At 43.3% G+C, this 27,969-nt stretch overlaps 1 protein-coding gene across 5 annotated transcripts in view; it reads right to left on the bottom strand.

The window, feature by feature from the left end:
- The window catches only part of gramd1ba (GRAM domain containing 1Ba), a 105,657-nt gene that overhangs the window by 63,471 nt on the left and 14,217 nt on the right, over positions 1 to 27,969 (bottom strand). Inside the window, exon 1 of one of the 5 annotated variants that reach the window (XM_065023846.1) lies at positions 8,858 to 10,281. The exons of the other annotated variants lie outside the window; for them this stretch is intronic. Coding sequence (XP_064879918.1) covers positions 8,858 to 8,880 — 23 coding nt within the window. The 5' untranslated portion in view covers positions 8,881 to 10,281. Of the gene's footprint in view, positions 1 to 8,857; positions 10,282 to 27,969 lie in introns of those variants that run through there. 5 annotated transcript variants of the gene reach the window in all.

Here is a 27,969-nt window from a genome sequence, read left to right as displayed (position 1 = left end):
GCGATATACTCCAGCTATGACATGTTATTTTGTTCAGATACAGAAACGTTTATTTGTGGAAAATATCAAATCAGGCCTTCAGGCTTTGGTTTGCACAGTGATAGTGGAGAAAAAAACAATATTCCTTTCACTACATGCTCAGATATGCTTGAATGTTCAGAAGAATACTCCATGAAACAGGGGATAGAAGGAAAAAACAGGTTGGGAAGCAGAGAGAGGGAGGGAGGGAGAAGAGAGAGGGAGGGAGGGAGAAGAGAGAGGGAGGGAGGGAGAAGAGAGAGGGAGGGAGGGAGAAGAGAGAGGGATGGATAGCAGTAGAGGCAAAGAGAAGGGTGAGGGGGCATTTTGACACAACTCCCAACAAGCACACAGCTGGCTCTAAAGAGCGCCTGGCATCAGAACACACCGCAAGCTTTCCTTCATCCCGCTATCCCCTCCTCCTCCCCGGCCCAGAAGACATGAAAGGAGAGAGGGGGGGACAGTGCAAAGTAAGATAAACAAACAAGCCAGATAATTTTACCCTGAAATGAGACTGACAGGGTTTTCAGAAAGATTGTGCCGTGACCTTTAATTGATCTATGACCGTAGGTGCTGTCTGACAAGTGCCATACTACACCTACCACTCTACGACCCTGTTCAAGTCTTAATAATTGAAGGAAGGAAGGAGGGCTGCAGTTTACAAGTTTTGGGACAGGGCATAGGACTCATGTTCATTAGGGCCCGCAATAGAAACAATTTAATAATGTTTTGTAACAGAAAACGAAATCAAGCATTTCTTATTGGACAAGTCCCTCCCCGTTCAGTCCACTTTCTTCCGACTGGTGCCTAATGATAATGACCCTGCAGAGATTCTAAGCCTGTGTTCCCTGGGGAAAAACAAGTTCCCAACACATTCCCAATCAATATTCTCCAATTTGCGCTGTCATCTGTGAATATACATTTCCTTCACATGCTTATGTCAGCTCATTAAATCAACTCTAAACAAGTTAATTTAATTACATACGTGATCAAGTATCATTTCAAAGGGCCTCAACATTAAAATGAGGAAAACATCTCCAGGTATTTCTGTTGTCTTTTCATCACATTCACAATGCAAGTTCTTTTGACTTTTTTGAAAATAAAAAAGCCAAGGGAAAACATTAATGAAAGCCTACAGAAGCACAAAGAGATGTGTTATACTTCATTCTGTACTGGAGCCTAAAAACTAAAATATGGCACACTATGTTATGCTTCATTCAAAGTTCATAGCTTCAGCTTCCACATTACCAACCATTCACTGTGCCTTGTAGAGACTGTTTTCTGTTGAGTAACGCTGAATATGAATCCCCACGGGACTATTCTGCTGATTGCACATAGCACTATGTGGCCTGAGCCAAAAGCAACCAATCAGACCTCAGCGCACAGCACACTGAACCAAATCGTCATATCCGAGAGCACCTAACTGCTGAGTGAGCCAAAATGTAGCCAATCGTGGGCTATGAAGGTGTAGCCTATATAATGTAGATGGGGAGGTTTTCAAGGCAGACATACGCTCTCTACTTTAGCTGTGATATAGTGAACTGTGTGATGACTTTACTTGTAGAAGATAAAGTGTCTGGGATACACACAGATTCTTCTCCCTGTGGTAGTTGGGCTCGTCTGCCATTTTAGAAAACACCAAGCCATCATTTCTTTGACGTTACCCTGGGAGAATCACTGTAATAAAGCAAGTTCATAGACAGAGGTTCTTATTTTACAGGGTAAATTCATATGAATTCAATCCCTTTTGACAGCATCCCGTAGGACTTAAACAAAACTTTCCATACGTTTTCCCATGGAAGAAATAGCTGAAAATGACTTTTTGGACCAGAATGCCAAAGGAGAGCGCCTGGCATCAGAACACACCGCAAGCTCAAAGTTGACCCATTTTGCACACCCCACCATTCCATGAGAGATCCATGTCTTCATCATTGGAAAAAATAAACGGTTGAGTTTGATACAATTTAAAAACTTAGTTTTTTAAAATGTTGTTTATATATATATATATATTTTTTTTAAATAAATATTCAATTATTTAAACATGCATGAACTTTTTTATTTTTAATATGTGCATATTTTGTAGCTTAGACGATATTTAATATTTGTTTTTTGCTGATAACTGAACTAAAATGGGAACACAATTCAAATGTAAACTTTCAAATGGTACCACAAAGATGGTTGGAGGTCCACACATCAGAGAATGTTGACGCACGCGCAAGCAAGCAAGCAAACACACACACAACACACACACACACACACACACACACACACACACACACACACACACACACACACACACGTCAGCGCAGTAGATCCAGCTCAGAAGCCTAGCTCATGAGCTCCATCAGCAGCCAATTGTAATTTGGAATAGAAAATGAATGTGTTTATGCAAGAATGTTAGTGCATTGAATCGCATCGAACCGAAATGCATCGATTCGTTCTCTAATCAAACCGAATCGCACAGAATCGTTTCAAACAAAACACATCGTTCCTGCATCATATCGGGGCCCATGTACCTAGATGCGTTTCGAATTGTCTTAAAAGGGAAAGATGCACATCCCAAATAGATAACCATATCTGTGTCTTCTCTGCTTCCCTGCAGGACGTTGATTAAATCAGAGAGACACAAAGAGGACAACATGGCTAAGAGTGAAGTAACGTTTCAATCAAGGATTGTTATGGCAGCAAAAAAAGAATCTGACAGGAAAGGTATTATTCCATACCTAGATAGAAAGGCAATCTAGATATGGAATAGGTCATATTGATGGCGATATCCTCAGTAATTTAATATAGACATCAAGGGACAGTTTCCCAGACCCGGATTAAGCCTACTACTGGACTTAAAAGCAAGCTCCTTGAAGAATCATTTTATAGTCCAGGATTCAGCTTAACATTGGCTTTAAGACCAATAGAAGAATCAAGTTGCTACATTGTAGACAGAAAAACAGGACTAACAATATGGTGGAATGTTGGCCTACATGCCTTGTCAGTTGACAAAAACATGCACACACAGAGAAAAATCCATGCAGTGCCATTTTTAGACAGCAAACAGCTGACATCTGTTCAATGACCCCTCCTCTGTCTCTTGTCCTATCAATTCTATTCGATGACCACACAGCAGAGCCAACACAACAAGGTCAAACGGCTCTGAACTGATTGGTAGACAAATAGTCTCAGGTTGCCAAACCTCCAAAATCACATCGTGTCACGCCTCCCTTGGAGGTCTGGAGAATGTTGTATTGAAAAAAACAGTTTGAATGCTGGGAGCCAGCGGACCAGCAAGATTTTGATTGGATGTTACATTTCAAGAAGTGATAACACCTTTGATTGGGATCTGTTTCCCCAAAGGTGTTATCACGTGCTCCACTAAGGCAGTTATTTATCTTATAACTTGTCCTTGTGGTAACAAATTATGTGGGTAAAACAAAGCGCAAATTAAAAGTACAAATCTCGGAGCATCATTAGGTGCAAAAACTTGACATACCCAGTTGGGGCCCACTTTTTGGAAGCGAACCACTCGATTTCATCCCTATGTTATATCGGCATCAAACATATCACTCTCCCTAGGAGAGGGGGTGACCTCGACAATTTATTGTTAAAACGAGAGGCTGCCTGGATCTTTAATTTAAAGACCCTCGGTCCCAACGTGGACTTTGATCTGAAGCCATTGTGATTATTGTTATGTTGCTATTCATTGTAAATGTTGGTAGGCCTATATAGCCAAATTGCATCTATGATTGTATGCTCTCATTGATGTTTTTTGTATTTTTGAAATCTGAGAAATAACCAATGACATCAGTCCACACCCGGCCATTATTACAGACACCTGTGTGTGTCCTTTGACACTATATAAACTAGTGACCCGCAGTGTTTGTCATTATACACTGATGAAGTCTGTCGAAACGTTGGATATTGGGTTATTCAATTATTGCATCTGAGCTCCTAGAGTGTGCGGCTCTCCTTTAATTTTGTTCTACTTCGCCATCCAGCACCTCGCCTAAACAGGTGTTCTACTTCGCCATCCAGCACCTCACCTAAACAGGTGTTCTACTTCGCCATCCAGCACCTCGCCTAAACAGGTGTTCTACTTCGCCATCCAGCACCTCGCCTAAACAGGTGTTCTACTTCGCCATCCAGCACCTCGCCTAAACAGGTGTTCTACTTCGCCATCCAGCACCTCGCCTAAACAGGTGTTCTACTTCGCCATCCAGCACCTCGCCTAAACAGGTGTTCTACTTCGCCATCCAGCACCTCGCCTAAACAGGTGTTCTACTTCGCCATCCAGCACCTCGCCTAAACAGGTGTTCTACTTCGCCATCCAGCACCTGGCCTAAACAGGTGTTCTACTTCGCCATCCAGCACCTCGCCTAAACAGGTGTTCTACTTCGCCATCCAGCACCTGGCCTAAACAGGTGTGCGTTTCTTTCGCCTCCAGATTGTATTCTCAAATGAACACTTCCTTTTTGTCTAGTTGTAAGATCTCAAATGTGTTTTATTTGATTGTCACTCTCTCTCAGTATATCAGCTACGGTATGTGAATCCATTTAGCAGCTTATCATATGGCATGCATTGCCAATGCAGCCATAGACCTACAGTTTGAGGGCATTACTGGCCGTAAGGGTATCTGAAGCAGAGAATAGCTTATTTTTACACATTGTTTACATATTGAGCTATTTGTTCTCAATTTAAAATTATACCAGTAGACAATGTACACTGAACAAAAATATAAATAAAACATGTAGTGTTGGTCATGTTTCAGGAGCTGAAATAAAAGATCCCAGACATTTTCCATACGCACAAAAAACGTATTTCTCAAAAATGTTGTGCACAAATTTATTTACATCCCTTTTAGTGAGCATTTCTCCTTTGCCAAGATAATCCATCCACCTGACAGGTGCGGCATATCAAGAAGCTGATTAAACGGCATGATCATAACACAGGTGCACCTTGTGCTGGTGACAATAGAGTACCACAGTATGATTCATAATGCCCATAAAACCTAGTGGTCAAACAGGGAAATGTTTCCAATCGTTTTCCCACTACTCATTTCTCCCATAGGGAATTTTAGATGCACTTAAAAAAAGGCTGTGTTTTGTGTAGGCTTACCCTGGTGTGCATGTGTATATCTCTCTAGGACAAGGTGACTTTTAACAATATATTCGTTTCTATTTACCACAAAAATGAAATGGCAATTTTTTTAATTTTACCTTTATTTAACCAGGCAAGTCAGTTAAGAACACATTCTTATTTTCAATGACGGCCTGGGAACAGTGGGTTAACTGCCTGTTCAGGGGCAGAACGACAGATTTGCAGATAATGATAAAGAACTACAAACACCATGATGATCTGGAAGAGACTGCCGAATCGAGGCAAAGGTAAGAATCTCTGGATTAACTATCTAATGTTAGCTAAATTTAGTCATGAATAAATTGGATACATTTCTTTAAATTGACAATTCTGTGAACGGTCTTGTGCACGTTTTAAATTGACAATACCTGTTAGCAAAGGTGTCAGCTAGAGATGACATGCAGGAGCTTGCAGGGATTTGTAGTCTTGCATGATTTTCAATTTGAGAGTAAATAGAGGAGAATATACAGTTGAAGTCAGAAGTTTACATACACCTTAGCCAAATACATTTAAACTCAGATTTTCACAATTCCTGACATTTTATCCTGGTAAAGATTCCCTGTCTCAGGTAAGTTAGGATGACTACTTTGTTTTAATGTGAAATGTCAGAATAATAGTAGAGAGAATGATTTATTTCAGCTTTTATGTCTTTCATCACATTTCCACTGGGTCAGAAGTAAACATACACTCAATTAGTATTTGGTAGCATAGCCTTCAAATTGTTGAACTTGGGTCAAACGTTTTGGGTAGCCTTCCCACAATAAGTTGGGTGAATTTTGGCCCATTCCTCCTGACAGAGCTGGTGTAACTTAGTCAGGTTTGTGGGCATCCTTGCTCGCACACACTTTTTCAGTTCTGCCCACAAATTTTCTATGGGATTGAGGTCAGGGCTTTGTGATGGCCACTCCAATACCTTGACTTTGTTGTCTTAAGCCATTTTGCCACAACTTTGGAAGTATGCTTGGGGTCATTGTACATTTGGAAGACCCATTTGCGACCAAGCTTTAACTTCCTGACGTGCTTTATTGTTGGGATGGTGTTCTTCGGTTTGCAAGCCTCCCCTTTTTTCCTCGAAACATAACGATGGTCATCATGGCCAAACAGGTCTTTTATTGTTTTATCAGACCAGAGGACATTTCTCCAAAAAGTACGATATTTGTCCCCATGTGCAGTTGCAAACCGTAGTCTGGCTTTTTTATGGTGGTTTTGGAGCAGTGGCTTCTTCCTTTCTGAGCGGCCGTTCAGGATGTCAATATAGGACTCGTTTAACAGTGGATATAGATAATTTTGTACCTGTTTCCTCCAGCATCTTCACAAGGTCCTTTGCTGTTGTTCTGAGATTGATTTGCACTTTTCGCACCAAAGTACGTTAATCTCTAGGAGACGGAACACGTCTTCTTCTTGAGTGGTATGACGGCTGCGTGATCCCATGGTGTTTATACTTACATACTATTGTTTGTACAGGTGAACGTGGTACCTTCAGGCATTTGGAAATTGCTCCCAAGGATGAACCAGACTTGTGGAAGTCTACAATTTGTTTTGCTGAGGTCTTGGCTTATTTCTTTTGATTTTCCCATTTTCCCACTAAGTTTGAAGGTAGGCCTTGAAATACATCCACAGGTACACCTACAATTGACTCAAATTACGTCAATTAGCCTATCAGCTTTAGCTCATTTCGAAATAACAGAAATGCTGTGTGAACCAGTGTGCAGTAAAAATGTTTTGTCACCAGTTCTTGTTTTTTATCCTCACACACTGTTGCTCCCACAGCACTAATCTGGTGAACAGCTTTGTAACTCTGTCCAAGTAAGGCATTTGGTTGGTTTGAATTTTTGTGAGGCGTCACTGATTTACACCGGGTTCTGACCCATCTTTAGCTGATTTCTGCCATGGAATTTCCCTAGGCTTCCCATTTTAGGGAATGTGGAGTGTGTGTGCATGCGTGCACATCGTCAAAATGTACGGTTCTATGCAGACCCATTAATATGCCGTCAATGAACCGTTTAGAAATTACTGCACTTTTTGTACATAGTACCCCCCATGTAAGGGGACCAAAAGTATTGGGATACATTCCCTTATGTGTATTAAACTATTAAACAAGTATTTGGTCCCATATTCATATGATGCAATGACTATATCAAGTTTGTGACTCTACAAATTTGTTGGTTGCATTTGCTGCTCGTTTTGGTTTTGTTTCAGATTATTTTGCGCCCAATAGGAATTAAATTATAAATAACTGCTGCATATCTGCTGCATATCTCTGCTGCAGCATGGCAAGCGGTACTGATGCATCAAGTCTGGAACCAACAGGACCCTGAACAGCTTCTACCATAAGTCATAAGACTGCTAAATAGTCCTGGTAGATATTTGGTTAACTATCTGCATTGACCCCCCTTTGCACTAACTATTTTGACTCATCACATATGCTGCTGCTACTGCTCATCATCTATCCTGTTGCCAAGTCACTTTATCCCTACCTCTACGTACATATCTACCTCAATTACCTCGTACCCCTGCACATCGACTCGGTACTTGTACCCTGTGTATTTAGCCAAGGTATCGTTATTCATTGTGTATTTATTCCTTGTGTTATCATTTTTATTTAATTTTTCTCTCTGCATTGTTGGGAAGGTCCGTAAATAAGCATTTCACTGTTGATCTACACCTGTTGTTTATGAAGCATGTGACAAATACAATTTGATTTGATTTTGGGGTATTCAAAACAAACGCACATCCTCAGATTCTGATGAAGCAACGAGGGGAAAGGAGGATTGAGGCACGGAGATCTACAATTAAGTGGAGAGACTTCGGGACACTGTGGGAGAAAAAGATTGCTCAGAATGCCACTCTGACAGTGGTGTTACTGTTGTGTTCTCTTTGCCTGGCTAACCAGACTCCCTGCTCCGGCCAAATGCTATACCACGCCCACGGACATTAGTTCATCTCCGCAATGAGTCTGGATCAGAGAACCTCCCCAACCCTTCACCGAATGCAAACACATTCAGGGCCGTCTAATTGGTACAGAAACCGATGGGTTGGGCCAGAGCCAGAACACACGTGGGTAAATTTGAAAATTCGTAATTGGCTTTGATACTCTGATTGGTTAGAAACAATCCAATCGCTGATGACTTTGGTTTATACAATGCCCCTCACCACAAATGACTTCAATGATGGCATCAGGCTAGCGTTCTCTCTCTCCCTCACTCCCTAGTGTAACAATCAGTGGCGGCCAGCAATAACAATATATGACAGAGGCAGGAGGGAGACGTATTCACAAACACTGGAAACAGAGGTTAATCGAGGAGAATAGAATAGAAGAGGAGAACTGAGCAGAACCAATGAAAACCAAGGAGAACCGGGGAGAGGAAATGAGAAACAAGGACAGGAGAGATGAGGATAACTGAGACAAAATACAGGGAAAAGACACTAGAAGAGTCTGATGAGAGGAGACACGAACCAATGAGAGGAGAGGAATATGATGCTCTCTTCAAGGCTGCCATATTATAAAGGGCTCAGTAAAAATCTCCCATCCTTGATGCCAGGAATGGACAGATGGTGTGAAAGAAAGAGAGAGAAGACGAAGGAAGGGAAGGATCGAGGAAATAGCAGGTCAGGGCAGGGAAGCACTCGGCTACTCCTCCTCCTAACCCTCATCATCTTCCTCCTACCCCTATCATCAGTGTCTCCCAATAAAGACAGATATTAGTCTTACCAGGCGAGCTTGAAGCCCTTCATTAGTGCAGCGGTGAGCAGAAGCGTTGCTGTCCAATGCCCATAGCGAGGTCTCCCCACTCGGACGGCCAGTCATTCCTTGCCATGTTGAGTGGCAACAGGAGGGGTAGTCCCGGGGCCCTAGGTCTGTCCGCAGGGCCCATGTGAGGGGGAGAAAGAGAGGAGCTTGCCCTGGCTCACAGAGAAACGGAGGAAGGAGAAGAGGAGCTCAAAATGCTACAATGCTAACACTAGTGCTGATAAAGCTGTCCTTTCCTGCTGCCTGTCCCAAACACTTTCAGCCTCATCTGTGTGTGTTTGTGGATGAGAGTTTGAGTGTGAGTGTGTGTGAGTGAGTGAGTGAGTGAGTGAGTGAGTGAGTCTGTGTGTGTGTGTGTGTGTGTGTGTGTGTGTGTGTGTGTGTGTGTGTGTGTGTGTGTGAGTACGGTGGTGGCAGCTGCTCACATGCAAACTCTCCCATATGCAGTAGACTCACTTACTCTCTCTCTCGCTCTGCAGATGAAAGCAAGAGCTGAGCCGCTTGCAGGGCTGAGAGACCTATTGGGCATGCTCCGTTCCTCTCACATCCAATCCAGCGAGCCCCCTCTTTCTCTCTATGAGCTTAGCTCCTCCCCCCAACAGAACAGTACTGTGGCGCCAACCTAACAGTACCTTTTCCCTCTCTATTTCACACACACACTCTCTCATGTCTGTTAGAGTCAGACCCTCGGAGGGGATTACAGTGTGTGTGTGGCCACAAACTCCAGTATCCGTCAGTCCTAGCAGCTGGCTCTCTAATCTCTTAATGTGGGATAGATGGAGCACACTGCGTGTGTGTGTGTGTGTGTGTGTTGATGTGGATGTGAGAGAGAAAGATAATGTATGTGTAAATGAAAATTAGGGAAACCTAATTGTACTGTTTTGTATATGTGTGTGCTTGTATGTGCCTGTGGCTGAGTCAATTTCCATATTTCCAACTTCAAATTTTCTCTTTGGTCAAGTCACATTCATTGTCACAGTTTGGCATATTTTGTCATCATTCTTGCCCTGGAGGGAAAACTGCAGAGTGGTCACTAGCTGGCAAAGCCAGAAACGATCAAATCTGATCATAAGCCTAACCTTAACCACAATGCTAATCCTAATGCTTAACCCTAACCACACTGCTAACCCTAACCACCCTGCTAACCCTAACCACACTGCTAAGCCACTGATATTGTAAGTCAGTATTCTAATTTATTGTAATTTATGGACCTCTTGGGTAACATTTAACTAACGTAATGACACACGCAAACTAACTAACATATTATATAGACAGGGGGAGTAAAATTATCACCTGTGACACAATTTATGTTGTAACTTTTCTTAAATCAATGTCTGTGAGAAGGAGATGATTACCCTGTTCAAGTAAACACGCTGTATTTTGTACATGGTGCACACAATGCAATCCCCGTATCGTCTATAATAATACTACAGGCCATTTTCTTACAGCACGTGTGCCTAAGTTAAAGAAGCTATTTATATGCTATACTATTTATATGCTGTTTTTGTTTAAATCAACAGGAGCCTTAAGTGCCCATTTCATTTTCAGACTCCTTCCTCATTTGGGTTGAGCTCTGGGTCAAAAAAATTGCCTTGCTTTGCTCCCTGCACTATACGTCCTGCTCCAGCACATTTTGGCAGCACGCCAACAGGGAAAAGGGGAAGGACTGAAGAGGGAGTTGGAGAGAGAGAGACGGAGGGAGGGAGTGGACACTGGCTGTCTCCCTTTCTCCCTTCCTCTCTCTTTCCTTCTCCCTCTCTTTCCTGCTACAGTCAAGTTTTGCAGAGTCACCTTACCCAAAATGCACTTGGGCCAAGGCTGGGTGTCACATGGCCAAGGACTGTTGTCATGGAAACCTCCCCTTAGACGCACAGGCAACGATGACACAGGAATTCAAACCACTCAAAACCAATGACTTGTGTCACGTACATTCAGGTTTCATGAATGCAAACCAATCCATCCTAATCTGGTAAGACACATAAAATATCAGTATGAGTGTTTCTAGTCTGGTCGATTCCACAGTATAGTAACAGAGAGGACTGCAACAGTGATGTGCCTATAGCCTACCATTTAATCACAGTGGTTACCTAAAGAAAGTACCCCTTTTGAACTTCAACCTTCCCTGAGTACCCCCTTACTAACCCGCACCACACGTTTGACTGCGCTTTAATCAACAGAAAGTGGGTTTGAAAATGATTGTATTTTTTACACATTCATAATCGATTTGGATTCATTTAACATTGAAAAATGCTTTTTGACTGCATTTGAATAGCTTCTCAACACATCCAGTAGCAACATATTGATGACGTGAATGTCCCCAAAAACTTTACACTGCTACTCAGACAAGGATGTATCACTACAATGTACCTTCTACATCTTACCAGTGTTGCATTTAGCCCTGGTATCACTAAAGTATTATTCTTACTATTTTTAGACAGCAGTGAAGAGAGGGGGAGACTTTGGGTCATTGAAAAGTGCTATATACACTGAGTATACCAAACATTCGGAAAACCTAATATTTGAAGAGGCATGGACTCCTCAGGGATGCTGGACCATGTTGAATCCAATGCTTCCCACAGTTGTGTCAAGTTGGCTGGATGTCCTTTGGGTGGTGGACCATTCTTGATACTGTACACACAGGAAACTGTTGAGAGTGAATAACCCAGCAGCGTTGCAGTTCTTGACACCTTCACACCAATGCACCTGGAACGTAATACCTGTTCAGAGGCACTTCAATATCCCTCTGAATGGCATACATACACAATCCATGTCTTAATTGTCTCAAAGCTTAAAAATCCTTCTTTAACCTGTCTCCTCCCCTTCATCTACACTGAACAAAAAAACAAGCATTTAGCTACACTTGCATTAACATCTGCTAACCATGTGTATGTGATAAAATTTTGATTTGAAGTGGATTTAACAAGTGACTTCAATAAGGGATCATAGCTTTAACCTGGATTCACCTGGTCAGTTTATGTCATGGAAAGAGCAAGTGTTCCTGTTTTGTATACTCCGTGTAAGTCCCATATATTATTATTACAAAACAACATACAGGGTTGAACGAGAGAGACCTAAGGGCGGACCTGTGAATCGAACCCGTCTGACAGAACTGCGGTATGCCATGCAAGGTGTTCTAGCCGGCCTACAATGCTGCTGTATATTCACTGTAATTGTAGCTCTGGATGTGGGCCTGCTGATTTCCTGTGCTTGGTCTCTGGAGATGTGGCTGAGATCACTGTGGACCCAAGGCTCTTCTTACACACTCATGTACGCACGCATACAAACACACACACAGCTATTTCAGCACACACACACAGCTTCCTATGCTTGGAGCGGCGCAGCAGGGACACACACCAAGCCAGAGTTCAAAGGGCCAGGCCCCAGAGCGCCCACACACTGGCTCTCAGTCCCCTCTATAACCTTATTTGGTATTTTTAGCCATGCTGCTTTATACCGGCCAACCAATGAGAGGGCGGCGAGGGAAGTCAGGTGACAGACGGAGTGCCTGTCGGGCTCGGTTAGCATCAGAAACAGAGCCTCTAGGCTGTGGTGCTAATCCCTTAGCCTAGCATCTGCTCTTCTACAATCTGCACTGGGTGAGCCTCCCATAGAAAGGTTGACACTGCTCCTGGGAGAAGTGTTCCTTAGGTACAGATCTAGGATTAGCCTTTCTTTACCTAAACCATTAGTGAGGGGAAACGCTAAACTGACACAAAATCAGCATCTAGGGGAAACTTCCCCCTACTCAGCATGGCACACAGTTTCTCTCACGATGCCACCAACACAATATAGTGAGGCTACCGAGACATTAGTAACTCAGCAAGACTATAATTAGCAACATAATTATATGCTATCTAGCACCTTAATCTAAATGAGCACAAAGTCAGGGGAGGAGAGGCTGAGGGAATTAATCTGAGATGGAAAGAGGAGTTTAGTGAAAGAAAGTGATGGGCTGGAATGAGGGCGAGAGAAACGTTAACATTTGGGAGTTTTAACTGTTACACCTTAAACCTTTTAGCTCTTGTCTGGCTGTAGTGGAGTGTGTGTGTGTGTGTGTGTAGGGGTTCAGATAACCCTGGTCTGCTGCATGCTGCAGTATGGTGGTGATGAATCATCAGATGTAATATGAATCCCCGCTGCATCACTGAAGCACCCTCTATCTCCTCAGATCAGAGCAGCAAACACCACTCTGACCTCTGAACAGAGATCCCTGAACAGATATGCGTGCTCAGACAAGCGCACACACACACACAAAGATGCATGCACACAAAACCGCCTCTCTCCCTCTGCTATCTTCATATGACAATTCCTTATATTCGGTCTCACTCGTTTGTCCCATGTGGTTTGACTCTCAGGCCACGCTGTTCTTGCTTAGAAATGGACAATACACTTTTATTTTATTGAATTATATTCTGCACTGATCTGAAGAGGTGAAAGCAATCGGGAACGACTACTAGAAATCTGCTCTCACCTGTTCCATTTCTTAAGATAATTAATAACAAATAATTTGGGGGGGTCCTATATTTATCCTGTCACAGAATTGCACTAGCGTGTCATGGAAATGTGTTTCTTTCTTCTCCCAACTCCTCCTGAGACACCTGCAGGGAGTGGGCTCATGGCCAGGGTCACCATTCTCCAGCACCCTTGGAGTAATTTGGGTGAAGTGGCTTGTTCAAGGGCACAGAGACAGATTGTTTTCACTGTGATTTGATCCAGTGACCTGCCTCCAGATCAGGGCACATGAAGGAAAGGAGTCAAGGAAAGGAGTCGAGGAAAGCTACTTTACCCCTTTACCACTAGGACCGCTAAAGCAGGCATTCTACTTTACCCCTTTAACACTAGAACCACTAAAGCAGGCATTCTGACTGCTCATTCATGTATTTATTTTATGACATTTTTAAAGTCATGCTCCCCGCAGTCTTTGTCATTATTTGAATGGTTTAACCCCGTTGCCCCTCCTTCTCCCGACGGTAAGGCCTGCTCTGCTCATTCTCCCGACATTGGAAGGTGCAATGGCCTGTCGATAATCACCCCGATACTGAACCTAAACTAATTTCACACATATAACAAATGAAGTAAATGGGGATGATGGTATGATGGGGACGAATGGGTGAGTTGATGAGCGAGGGGAAACGGACAATGCATAACTACGTAGTAACCAGAATGAAGAACAGGGCGGGCCATTGTATTGGTATATTCTATTTATAATCTCAAAATGGTATGTACCCTATATCAGTCCACCCAATCAAAACAGTTTGATCAGCCTACTCTGGCCTACTTGGAGTACACAGTGAGAGCGTGCATGATTTAGAAGGGCTAGAAGACCAAGACGAATGGATGGATGCACATGCTGAGTTAGCGTTGCTACAAGATCTGAAGGAAAATGACTCAGATGGCGGGGAGGAATTCAATCATGACATCTCTGATGATTATTCTTCTGATTCTGAGCCTCAGCCTGAATCTACACTTCCGAGGCCTAGTCATAAAAAAGCCAGAACGGTATGCCCGGGCCAACTACAAATGAGATGGTGAGACAGGAGAGAGGAAGGAACTACACCGTTTCAGAAAAGATCCACATTGGGCAGCAGGTGAGCAAGTTTCAGAGAATGTGGTGATGAGGCTTGTGGAACCTTATGCTGGCAAGGGGAGAAATATCACCATGGACAATTTCTTCACTTCACTGTCATTGGCGAACAAGTTGCTTGCAAATAAAACAATCCTAGTCGGCACCATGAACAAAGCGAGATGGGAGCTCACCCTCTCTGTGCAAAATATGCACTTGCACAGCTGTTTTACTCCACAACGGTGCTGAAGAATGACAAGTCAACACTCACACTATACCAGTGCAAGGCAAGAAATAACATTTCTGTCGTTAGCACCATTATTCCCGACAGCTGCCATTGACAGGACATGAAGAGAAAACCGGATATTATTATCCACTACAACCAAACAAGTATTCAGAACCCTTGACCTTTTCCACTTTGTTACCATACAGCCTTTTTTCCTCCTCAATCTACACACAATATCCCATAATGATAAAGCAAAACATAAGTATTCAGACCCTTTGCTCAGTACTTTATTGAAGCACCTTTGTCAGCAAATACAGCCTTGAGTCTTCTTGGGTATGAAGCTACAAGCTTGGCACACTTGTATTTGGGGAGTTTCTCCCATTCTTCTCTGCAGATCCTCTCAAGCTCTGTCAGGTTGTATGGGGAGCGTCGCTGCACAGCTATTTTCAGGTCTCTGCAGAAACGTTTGATCGGATTAAAGTCCGGGCTCAGGCTGGGCCACTCAAGGACATTCAGAGACTTGTCCCGAAGCCACTCCTGTGTTGTCTTGGCTGTGTGCTTATGGTCGCCCCAGTCTGAGGTCCTGAGTGCTCTGGAGCAGAATTTCATCAAGGATCGCTCTGTACTTTGCTCCATTCATCTTTCCCTTGATCTTCACTAGTCTCCCAGTCCCTGCCGCTGGAAAAACATCCCCACAGCATGATGCTGCCACCACCATGCTTCACCGATGGGATGGTGCCAGGTTTCTCCAGACATGACACTTGGCATTCAGGCCAAAGAGTTGAATCTTGGTTTCATCAGACCAGAGCATCTTGTTTCACATGGTCTGAGAGTCTTTAGGTGTCTTTTGGCAAACTGCAAGCGGGCTGTCATGTGCCTTTTACTGAGGAGTGGCTTCCGTCTGGCCTCTCTACCATAAAGGCTTGATTGGTGGAATGCTGCATAGATGGTTGTCCTTCTGGAAGGTTCTCCCATCTCCACAAAGGAATTCGGGAGCTTTGTCAGAGTGACCATTAGGTTCACCTTCCTGACCCTTCTCCCCCAATTGCTCAGTTTGGCCAGCCGGCCAGCTCTAGGAACAGTTTTGGTGGTTGCAAACTTCTGCCATTTAAGAATGACGGAGGCCACTGTCTTCTTGGGGACCTTCAATACTGTATACATTTTTTGGTACCCTACTCCAGATCCATGCCTCGACACAATCCTGTCTCGGAGTTCTACGGACAATTCCTTCGACCTCATGACTTGGTTTTTGCTCTGACATGCACTGTCAACTGTGGGACCTAATAGAGACGTGTGTGCCTTTCCAAATCATGTCCAATCTATTTAAATGTACCACATATAGACTCCAATCAAGTTGTAGAAACATCTCAAGGATGATCAATGGAAACAGGATGCACCTGAGCTCAAATTCGAGTCTCATAGCAAAGGGTCTAAATACTTACGTCAATAAGGTATGTTTTTTTTTATATATATATATATAACAGTTTTAACTTTGTCATTATGGGCTATTGTGTGTAGATTCTGGGTAAAAAAACACAAATACATTTTAGAATAAGGCTGTAAGGTAACAAAATGTGGAAAAAGGGAAGGGGTCTGAATACTTTCCAAATGCACTGTATAAGTATGTGGACACCTCTTCAAATTAGTGGATTCTGCTATTTCAGCCACACCCATTGCTGACAGGTGTAGAAAATCTAGCACACAGCTCCATAGAGAAACATTAGAATTAGAATGGCCTTACTTAACAGTTCAGAGACTTTCAACGTGTCACCGTCATAGAATGCCACCTTTCTATCAAGTCAGTTCAACAAACTGTAAGTGCTGTTAGTTGTGAAGTGGAAACGTCTTGGAGCAACAACGGCTCTACCGTGAAGTGGTAGGACACACAAGCTCACAGAACAGGACCGCCGAGTGCTGAAGTGTGTAGGGCATAAAAATCATGTGTCTTGGTTGCAACACTCACAACCGAGTTCAAAACTGCCTCTGGAAGCAATGTCAGCACGAGAACTGTTCGTCGGTAGCGCCATAAAATGCTACCATACACAATCCTAAGATCACCATGCGCAATGCCAAGCATCGGCTGGAGTGGTGTAAAGAGCGCCGCCATTACACTCTGAAGCAGTAGAAACGCATTATCTGGAGTTATGAATCACGCTTCACCAGCTGACAGTCCGACGGAATAATCTGGGTTTGGCGGATGCCAGGAGAACGCTACCTGCCCCAATGCATAGTGCCAACTGTAAAATTTGGTGGATGAGGAATAATGTTCTGGGGCTGGGGTTTTTCATTGTTCGGGCAAGGCCCCTTAGTTCCAGTGAAGGGAAATCCTAAAGCTACAGCATACAATGACATTCTAGACAATTAGGTTTTTCCAACTTTGTGGCAAGAGTTTGGGGAAGGCCCTTTCCTGTTTTAGCATGACAATGCTTCTGTGCACAAAGCGAGGTCCACACAGAAATGTGACTGGCTTGCGCAGAGCCGTGACCTTCACTCCATTGAACACATTTGAGATAAATTGGAAAGCCGACTGCGTGCCACGCGTAATCACCTAACATCAGTGCTCAACCTCACTAATGCTCGTGGCAGAATGGAAGCAAGTCCCCACAGCAATGTTCCAAAGTCTATTGGAAAGCCTTCCCAGAAGAGTGGAGGCTGTTATAGCATCAAAGGGGGGACCAACGCCATATTAATGCCCATGATTTTTGGATGAGCATGTGTCCACATACCTTTGGTCATAAAGTGTAGATCAGGCTACAAAGCAAAGAGTAGTAGCATAAGAAAACTTAAAATTTGTGTTTTGAAAAACATTTTCTTATTTCCATGTTTCTTTAGACCTGCCCCCCAAAAGTACAATGTTTATCTTTCTGATGTTTTTTCATTTGTACATACAGTACAGTAGCCCCAATTACATTCAGCCATGGGTCGATTTCTCCTTGAGCGGATGGTGATGGGGCCCGAACGTAGTTATAAATCATTTGTACACTGCAAATTGACCGCAAGAATCCCAAACATATGTTTTATTTTATTTTGATTTAACCCTTATTTTATCAGGTAAATTGACTGAGAACACATTCACAGCAACAACTTGGGGAATAGTTACAGGGGAGAGGAAGGGGGATGAATGAACCAATTGTAAGCTGGGGATGATTAGGTGACCATGATGGTATGAGGGCCAGATGGGGAATTTAACCCCGGTGTCCGAGCTTAACACTCCTACTCTTACGATAAGTGCCATGGGATCTTTAGTGACGACAGAGAGTCAGGATACCCATTTAACGTCCCATCCGAAAGACAGCACCCTACACAGGACAATGTCCCCAATCACTTAAAAAAAATATGATTGGACCAGAGGAAAGGGGGCCTCCTACTGGCCCTCCAACACCACTTCCAGCAGCATCTGGTCTACCAAACAGGACCAACCCTGCTTAGCTTCAGAAGCAAGCCAGCTGTGGGATGCAGGGTGGTATGCTGCTGGCAAATACAGATGTAGTATTTGACAAAAACATTGATTGAGTATTTTCTAACCTTGATTACATTGGGATATGATCAGATATGCCTCTCTATTTATGAGTGAGAATACTTGGGAACATATTTCCTAAATTAAAATCACTTTAAGCTAATTTCTTGGTGATTTTAGAGTCTTTAATTTGAGTATTTTATTTGGCCAGCCAGAAACAAATTGGGGACCCTGGCTTACAGTAACACATTTTTGTATTCTAATGTTACCTAAAACCTTCATAAATGCAACCAAATTATTAGTTTTCCGATAGCATGTTGACGTCCAAAAGATGCATCATTGGCTCGGGGGTCCTCAAGTCCTTTCTAGTGTTAAACGTTGCATAACCATTCCAGTGCTTCCACAGTGAACACTCTCTCTGATGGGCACGGCTCTGCCTATCAACCAGATTATGTTCACGCATGCATACACACATTCACACAATACTTTGCACCTGGAACTAACAAAACACCAGAAACAGACAGTTCGACAAATACAAAAGGCTGAATACTCTTCACACAATGAGAGGTGTAGTTTTTTTTTAGCTTATAAAACTACTAAAAACAATAGTTTTCTGGGTGAATACTTATCACATCATGGCTATCAATTCATAATTCAAAAAGACAACACATTCATTAATCTGGTTGTATTTATGAAACTGATAGCATGGCAATCAGACGTAAATAAATCATTGACTGACTCATCCAAACGACCTGGTAAAGTAAAGAAAGTATACAGGCCCCTTAACTTTTTCCATATTTTGTTACATTACAGCCTTATTCTAAAATGGATTAAATCGTTTTTCTCTCCTCAATCTACACACAGTATCATATTTTAGAAAATGTTTGCAAATGTATTACAAATAAAAAACAGAAATATCTTATTTACAGACCCTTTGCTATGAGACTCAAAATTGATCTCAACTGCATCCTGTTTCCATTGATCATCCTTGAGAAGTTTCTACAACTTGATTGGAGTCCATCTGTGGTAAATTCAATTGATTGGACATGAGGGTGTCTATATAAGGTCCCACAGTTGACAGTGCATGTCAGAGCAACAACCAAGCCACGAGGTTGAAGGAATTGTCCGTAGAGCGCCGAGACAGGATTGTGTTGAAGCACAGATCTGGGGAAGGGTACCAAATCATTTTTGAAGCATTAAAAAGTTCAAGAACACAGTGGCCTCCATCTTTCTTAAATGGAAGAAGTTTGGAACCACCAATACTTCCTAGAGCTGGCCGTCCAGCCAAATTGAGCAATCGGGGGAGAAGGGCCTTGGTCAGGGAGGACACCAAGAACCCGATGGTCACTCTGACAGAGCTCCTGAGTTCTTCTGTGGAGATGGGAAAACCTTTCAGAAGGACAACAATCTCTGCAGCACTCCACCAATCAGGCCTTTATGGTAGACCGGCCAGACGGAAGCCACTCCTCAGTAAAAAGGTACATGACAGCCCGCTTGGAGTTCGCCAAAAGACACCTAAAGACTCTCCGACCATAAGAAACAAGATTCTTAGGTCTGATGAAACCAAGTTTGAACTCCTTGGACTGAATGCCAAACGTCACATCTGACATCTGGAGGAAACCTGGCACCATCCCAACGGTGAAGCATGGTGGTGGCAGCATCATGCTGTGGGGATGTTTTCATCGGCAGGACTGGGAGACTAGTCAGCATCGAGGGAAAGATGAACGGAGCAAAGTACAGAAAGATGGAAGATGGCGCCGGATGGGACGAACTGAAAGCACGTATATCCTACCAACGGGACATTAAAAACCGTAATATCTTATGTTTCAGGGAGTCGTGGCTGAACGATGACATTAAGAACATACAGCTAGTGGGTTATAGACAGAACAGCAGCCTCTGGTAAGACATGGGGCAGGGGCCTATGCATTTATGGAAACAACAGCTGCTGCAAGATATCTAAGGAAGTCTCAAGGTTTTGCTCACCTGAGGTCGAGAATCTCATGATAAGCTGTAGACCACACGATCTACCCAGAGAATTTTCATCTGTATTTTTAGCAGCTGCCTACATACCACCACAGACCGAGGCTGGTACTAAAACCGCACTCAACGAGCTGTATTCCGCCATAAGCAAAGAGGAAAACGCTCATCCAGAGGCGGCGCTCCTGGTGACTGATGACTTTAATGCATGGAAACTTAAATCAGTGTTACCTAATTTCTATCAGCATGTCAAATGTGCAACCAGAGGGAAAAAAACATCTAGACCACCTTTACTCCACACACAGAGACGCGTACAAAGCGATCCCTCGCCCTCCATCAGCTCCTGGCTTTATCAATAACTGCTTCAAGACCGTCGTCCCCACAGTCACTGTACGTACAGTTGAAGTCGTAAGTTTACATACACCATAGCCAAATACATTTAAACTCAGTTTTTCACAATTCCTGACATTTAATCCTAGTAAAAAGTCTGTCTTAGGTCAGTTGGGATCACCACTTTATTTTAAGAATGTGTAACGTCATAATAATAGTAGAGAGAAATATTTATTTCAGCTTTTATACCTTGACTTTGTTGTCCTTAAGCCATTTTGCCACAACTTTGGAAGTATGCTCGGGGTCATTGTCCATTTGGAAGACCCATTTGCGACCAAGCTTTAACTTCCTGACTGTTGTCTTGAGATGTTGCTTCAATATATCCACAGAATTTTCCTACCTCATGATGCCATCTATTTTGTGAAGTGCACCAGTTCCTTCCTTTTACACAAGGTCCTTTGCTGTTGTTCTGGGATTGATGTGCACTTTTCGCACCAAAGTACGTTAATCTCTAGGAGACAGAACGCATTTCTTTCCTGAGCGGTATGACGGCTGCGTGGTCCCATGGTGTTTATAGTTGCGTACTATTGTTTGTACAGATGAACATGGTACCTTCAGGTGTTTGGAAATTGCTCCCAAGGATGAACCAGACTTCTTGGCTGATTTCTTTTGATTTTCCCATGAAGTCAAGCAAAGAAGCACTGCGTTTGAATGTAGGCCTTGAAATACATCCACAGATAAACCTCCAATTGACTCAAATGACGTCAATTAGCCTATTAGAAGCTTCTAAAGCCATGACATCAATTTCTGGAATTTTCCAAGTTGTTTAAAGGCACAGTCAACTTAGTGTATGTAAACTTCTGACCCACTGGAATTGTGATAGTGATTTATAAGTGAAATAATCTGTATGTAAACAATTGTTCTAAAAATTACTTGTATCATGCACAAAGTAGATGTCTTAACCGACTTGCAAAAACTATAGTTTGTTAACAAGAAATTAGTGTAGTGGTTGAAGAATTAGTTTTAATGACTCCAACCTAAGTGTATGTAAACTTCCAACTTCAACTGTACATACCCCAACCAGAAGTCATGGATTACAGGCAACATTTACACTGAGCTAAAGCGTAGAGTTGCCACTTTCAAGAGCTCCCGCTAACCCGAAAGTTAAGAAATCCCACTATTCCCTCTGACAGAACCATCAAACAGGTAAAGCATCAATACAGGAATAAGAACGAATCGTACTACACCGACTCCGACACTAGTTGGATGTGGCAGCGCTTGCAAACTATTACAGACTACAAAGGGAAGCACAGCTGAGAGCTGCCCAGTGACACACGCCTACCAGACGAGCTAAATAACTTCTATGCTCGCTTTGAGGCAAGTAACACTGAAAAATGCATGAGAGCATCAGCTGTTCTGGACGACTGTGTGATCATGCTCTCCGCAGCCGTTGTGAGTAAGACCTTTAAACAGGTCAACATTCACAAGGCCGCTGAGCCAGACGGATTACCAGGACGTGTACTCCAAGCATGCGCTGGCCAACAACCTCGTTGAAAATGTTTCAAGCAGACCACCATAGTCCCTGTGCCCAAGAACACAAAGGTCACCTGCCTAAATGACTACCGACCCGTAGCACTCACATCTGTAGCCATGAAATGCTTTGAAAGGCTGTTCCTGCCTCACATCAACACCATTATCCCAGAAACCCTAGACCCACTCCAATATGCATACCGCACTCCACACTACCCTTTCCCACCTGGATAAAAGGAACACCTGTGAGAATGCTATTCATTGACTACAGTTTAGCGTTCAACACCCTAGTGCCCTCAAAGCTCATCACGAAACTAAGGACCCTGGGACTAAACACCTCCCTCTGCATCTGGATCCTGGACTTCCTGACGGGCTGCCCCCAGGTGGTAAGGGTAGGTAACAACACATCCACCACGCTGATTCTCAACATGGGGGACCCTCAGGGGTTTATGCTCAGTCCCCTCCTGTACTCCCTGTCTACTCATGACTGCACGGCCAGTCACGACCAACACCATCATTAAGTTTGCTCACTGGTAGGCCTGATCACTGACAACGATGAGACAGCCTATAGGGAGGTCAGAGACCTGACATGTGGTGCAATGACAACCTCTCCCTCAACGTGATCAAAACAAAGGAGATGATTGTGGACTACAGGAAAAAGAGGACCGAGCACACCCCCATTCTCATTGACGGGGCTGTAGTGGAGTAGGTTGAGAGCTTCAAGTTCCTTGGTGTCCACATCACCAAAAAACAAACATGTTTCCAAGCACACCAAGACAGTCGTGAAGAGGGCACGACAAAACCAACTCCCCGCCAGGAGAATGAAAAGATTTGGCATTGGTCATCAGATCCTCAAAAGGTTTTACAGCTGCACCAACGAGAGCATCCTGACGGGTTGCATCACTGCCTGGTATGGCAACTGATCGGCCTCCGATCGCAAGCCACTACAGAGGGTAGTGTGTACGGCCCAGTTCATCACAGTGGCCAAGCTTCCTGCCATCCAGGACCTCTATACCATGCGGTGTCAGAGGAAGGCCCTGAAAATTGTCAAAGACTCCAGCCACCCTAGTCATAGACTGTTCTCTCTGCTACCGCATGGCAAGCGGTACCGGAGAGCCAAGTCTCGGTCCAAGACCTTAACAGCTTCTACCCCCAAATCATAAGACTCCTGAACAGCTGACCAAATGGCTACCCAGACTATTTGCATTACCCCCCCCCCCCTTACGCTGCTGCTACTCTGTTATTATCTATGCATAGCCACTTTAATAACTCTACCTACATGTACATCATTACCTCGACACCGGCACATTGACACATTGACTCTGTACCTGTACCTCCTGTATATAGCCCCGCTATTGTTTTTTACTACATCCCGGTATTACTTATTATTCTTATCTCTTACTTTTTGGGTGTGGTGGGGTATTTTCTTAACTGCATTGTTGGTTAAGGGCTTGTAAGTAAGCATTTCACAGTTAGGTTTACACCTGTTGTGTTCGGCGCATGTGACAAATAACGTTTTATTTTATTGAAAAGATCCTCGATGAAAATCTGCTCCAAAGCACTCATGACCCCAGACTGGGGCGAAGGTTCTCCTTTCAACAGGACAATGACCCTTAGCACGCAGCTAAGACAACGTTGAAGTAACTTCGGGACAAGTCTCTGAATGTCATGGAGTGGGCCAGCCAGAGCCCGGACTTGAACCCGATCAAACATCTCTGGAGAGACCTGAAAATACCTGTCCCCATCCAACCTGACAGATCTTGAGAGGATCTGCAGAAAACGGGAGAAACTCCCCAAATGCAGGTGTACCAAGCTTGTAGCGTCATTGCCAAAAAGCCTGAAGCTGTAATCGCTGCCAAAGGTGCTTCAACAAAGTACTCAGTGAAGGGTTTAAAAAATGTTTAAAAACCTTTGTTTGCTTTGTCATTATGTGGTATTGTGTGTAGATTGGTGAGGGGGAAAACATGATTTAATCTATTTTAGAATAAGGCTGTAACGTAACAAAATGTAGAAAAAGTCAAGGGGTCTGTATACACTGAACAAAAATATAAACGCAACATGTAAAGTGTTGGACCCATGTTTCATCAGCTGAAATTAAAGATCCCAGAAATGTTCCATAATGTACGCAAATAAAGCTTATTTCTCTCAAATGTTGTGCACAAATTTGTTTTCATCCATGTTAGTGAGCATTTCGCCTTTCCAAGATAATCCATCCACCTGACAGGTGTGGCATTATCAAGAAGCTGATTAAACAGCATGATCATTACACAGGTGCACCTTGTGCTGTTGAAAATAAAAGCTTCTCTAAAATGTGAAGTTTTGTCACACAGCACAATGCTACAGGTGTCTCAAGTTTTGAGGGCATGTGTGATTGGCATGCTGACTGCGGGAATATCCACAAGAGCTGTTGCCAGATAATTGAATGTTAATTTCTCTACCATAATTTTTTTTTTACTGAATTTGGCAGTACGTCTAACCTGTAACCACGCCAGCCCAGGACCTCCAGATCCAGCTTCTACACCTGCGGGATCATCTGACACCAGCCACCCGGACAGCTGGTGAAACTGTGGGTTTGCACAATCAAATAATTTCTGCACAAACTGTTAGAAACCAAATCAGGGAAGCTCATCTGCATGCTCGTCATCTGTACACATTTCCTGGAAGCTGCAAATGTCCCAGTTCATACATGGCCCACATACTCACCAGACATGTCTACCATAGAGCATGTTTGGGATGCTCTGGATTGACAGCGTGTTCCAGGTACCACCAATATTCAGCAACTTCGAACAGCCATTGAAGACGAGTGGGACAACATTCCAGGGCACAATCAACGACAAGATCAACTCTATGCAAAGGAGACGTGTCGCGCTGCATAAGGCAAATGGTGGTTACACCAAATACTAACTGGTTTTCTGATCCAAACCCCTACCCTTTTTTAAGGGATCTGTGACCAACAGATGCATATCTGTATTCCCAGTCATGTGAAATCCATAGATTAATTCAATTGACCTATTTTCTTATAGGAACTATAACTCAGTAACATTTTAAAAATTGTTGCAAGTTGCGTTTATATTTTGGTTCAGTGTACAACAATACGAGTCAATAACAACAACCATGAGCTACTATGAACCTGTTCATTCAGATTCAAACAGCTTTGCAGTCCACACCTAAACCTTGGTGTACAGTACATAGTAAAACCATGCATCAATAAAATAAACGATACCAGGCACCACACATCTTTGTGCCAACTGTTTTCCAAGGTGCAATAGCCACTCAAAAACTTATATTGACCTCATCAAAAACAATATAATATAGTAGTACATGGCACAAAGGAATGTGGACATACATTAAGCATAATTTGAACAGCTTTCTCTGAACAAAGCCACCATGTGCTCCAAATCAATGTTCCTCAACTCCAAGCTTGGGTCCCCTCACAACACACATTTTTGATCCAGCCCAGCACTAACCTACTGGTTTCAACTCATCCACTGACCATCAAGTGCTCGATTAGTTGAATCCGGTAGATTAGTGCTGGGCTGGAAATACAATGGGCATGTCCTGTGGGGAGTTGAGAAACAGAGAGTCCAACAACAGAGAGAGTGAGAGAGGTCAGTGCTACTCACTTGACCCTGCAGAGGGCCAGTCTCCTCCTCATTGAGGTCACCCACAGGTGACAGCCCTGCCTGACCCCCAGGCTGCAGGACATCTGACCAAGCTGGCCACTCTGGACTATGGTGAAAATCAGCCCAATCGCTTTTACACACTCAGTCTTACATTATTTTCTCAGTCCCCTACTATTTCTATCCCTTTCACTCACTCTCATATCTCTCTCGCCCCCCCCTCTTCAAGGTGACCCACTTTCCAGGCTTCTCAGTCTTGTTCCTCTCCTTACCTGCTCTGTTCAGCTCTGCTGGTGTATCGTACTGTACTATGATACCCTGGATATCTGGCTACAGTCCGCTGTGCTGGGTGGATATATTCTCTGCATGTACTGTCCACCAGGGAGGTGGAGCTAGGGGAGGGGAGCATTGGAGTTAACTATGAGGGAACATGTGTAAAGTGCTCAATGCCCCCCACATGGCTGTCTCTGCAGGTGTTAATGCAGGGGTTGTGTGTGTGTGTGTGTGGTTGGTTGGTTCAGGGCCGAGGTGTTTTAGTGATATACTGTACAACCCAGTGTGAGGTAAATGAGCATCCCGGTGAGATTGTCTAGTGTCTAATTTAATACTCCAATGTGTCGTTAATAGGCAACATGCAAGGAGAAGGCAAGGAAGGTAGACACCTAGACTGCTCTTCCCTGCAGTGTGATAGTCTTGTGTTTGTTGTGTAGTAAATATTTCAGCTTTAATTTATTGATTTATTATTTTCTTCTTGTAAAGCACATTGCGTTGCATTCCATGTCTTCAATGTGCTGTATAAATAAAGCTTAATTTGAAGGTGTCGGATAAAGCTCTACCTAGATGCTGATCTTGTGTCAGCTTTACATTTTCCTCACTCATGGTTAAGGTTAACCCAGACCTGGGTTAAATACGTATTCAAATGTCCGCCAACCAGTAGGTATTCAAATCAAATTCATGTCTTGGGCAGTATCTGAATATATCGGAGATATATAGTCCAAACACTCTAGCAGCTAGCCACTGTTTTACAACGTAAGACAGGTGCACAGCCAGAACATAATTATGAGTCACATGTTAACTGTGATACGCCATGTGTAACGTCCATTTTTATAGTTTACTCCGCTACTTGAGTCATCCCTCTCCGCTTTCCACACAGACGACCTAGTCCCATTCCGTCACTCAAAGAGCGCATTTGTTGTTGCTTGACCACTAGACAATGTTGATGACAACGATGTTGTTTCCACTTTAATCTTAATTTAAATCCACAAGCGTTCTAGAATTACAATATTAGTTTGTGCTTCTTACATCTGCAAACAGCTAGTTCGTATTTTCTTAGCAAATCGTGTTAGCCACTAATGTTCATCGCTAGTTAGCTGGCTAGCTAACTCGCTAATAAAAGTACTGAGTCAGAGAAAATGTAGCTAGCTACTACAGCCTGATACCAGTACTGGAGGAGGCTTAAATCAGCATGTTGTTTGTGCAACAGTATCTTCTAAATCAAAGAGGAACAGGCGAAGCATGAATATGTTGGCTATATAAGTCGCTCTGGATAAGAGCGTCTGCTAAATGACTTAAATGTAAATGTATATGAATACAGATTTAATGTAGCTACAGATTATAGTGTCCCCTAGGAAACACTGAACGTCAATTTGGTTCCTACCCTGTCACAATAACTCGTCCATGGCATTTTCATTCGTTGTCATGTCAAACAACACTGTATTCAAAGTACCCACTATTATTTATATTCTAACTATAGAATTATAATAAACATTCTATTTCCATGATTCCAAATTTCACCCAAGTGTATTGACCCAAGTGGCTCTGTTACTGTACACTGGCACACTGTGATGTTGGCAATGGCCAAAATGACCTGAGGAGTGGATGTGCATTTCAAGTGGGTGGGTTAGAACCTTTGAAGTTTTTTTTAGAGCCGAGTTCAATGGAATAGTCCCAAAAGTGCTAAATCTATTTCTAATTCTAAATAGCTTAATTTATTGTGATGTACATTTGTACAGGTTGTAAAAAATGTGTGAGGTGAGCAAAGGCCCCTCGAGCTCGGAGGCACCCCGAATCAGGAGACTGAGGGGGCGTGTGCTACGCCTTCATGGGAGAGGGTATACCAGTTCAAGGCAAGCTTGCAACACCTGAAAGCTTGCAGAGGAGATGTTACACCATTATATGTCCTGCTTTGACACAAATTAATAGTGTGTTCTTGCCACAGCTGGTGCCAAGAGTAAAACGTGTTTTGAAATGTTTGGCTATGGTGTGTCCTAATGAACACGAGTCCCTTTATTAAGGGCTCTACACAGTCTACGCAAGTTTTCTTCTTGGTCACAAATGTGACAGAGTTGTCAGAAGCAAAACACATCTTCA

Source organism: Oncorhynchus nerka, linkage group LG10, assembly GCF_034236695.1.
Source record: "Oncorhynchus nerka isolate Pitt River linkage group LG10, Oner_Uvic_2.0, whole genome shotgun sequence".
Lineage (NCBI taxonomy): Eukaryota > Metazoa > Chordata > Actinopteri > Salmoniformes > Salmonidae > Oncorhynchus > Oncorhynchus nerka.
Note: the sequence above shows the minus strand (reverse complement) of the source record. Positions and strands in the feature narration are given on the sequence as shown.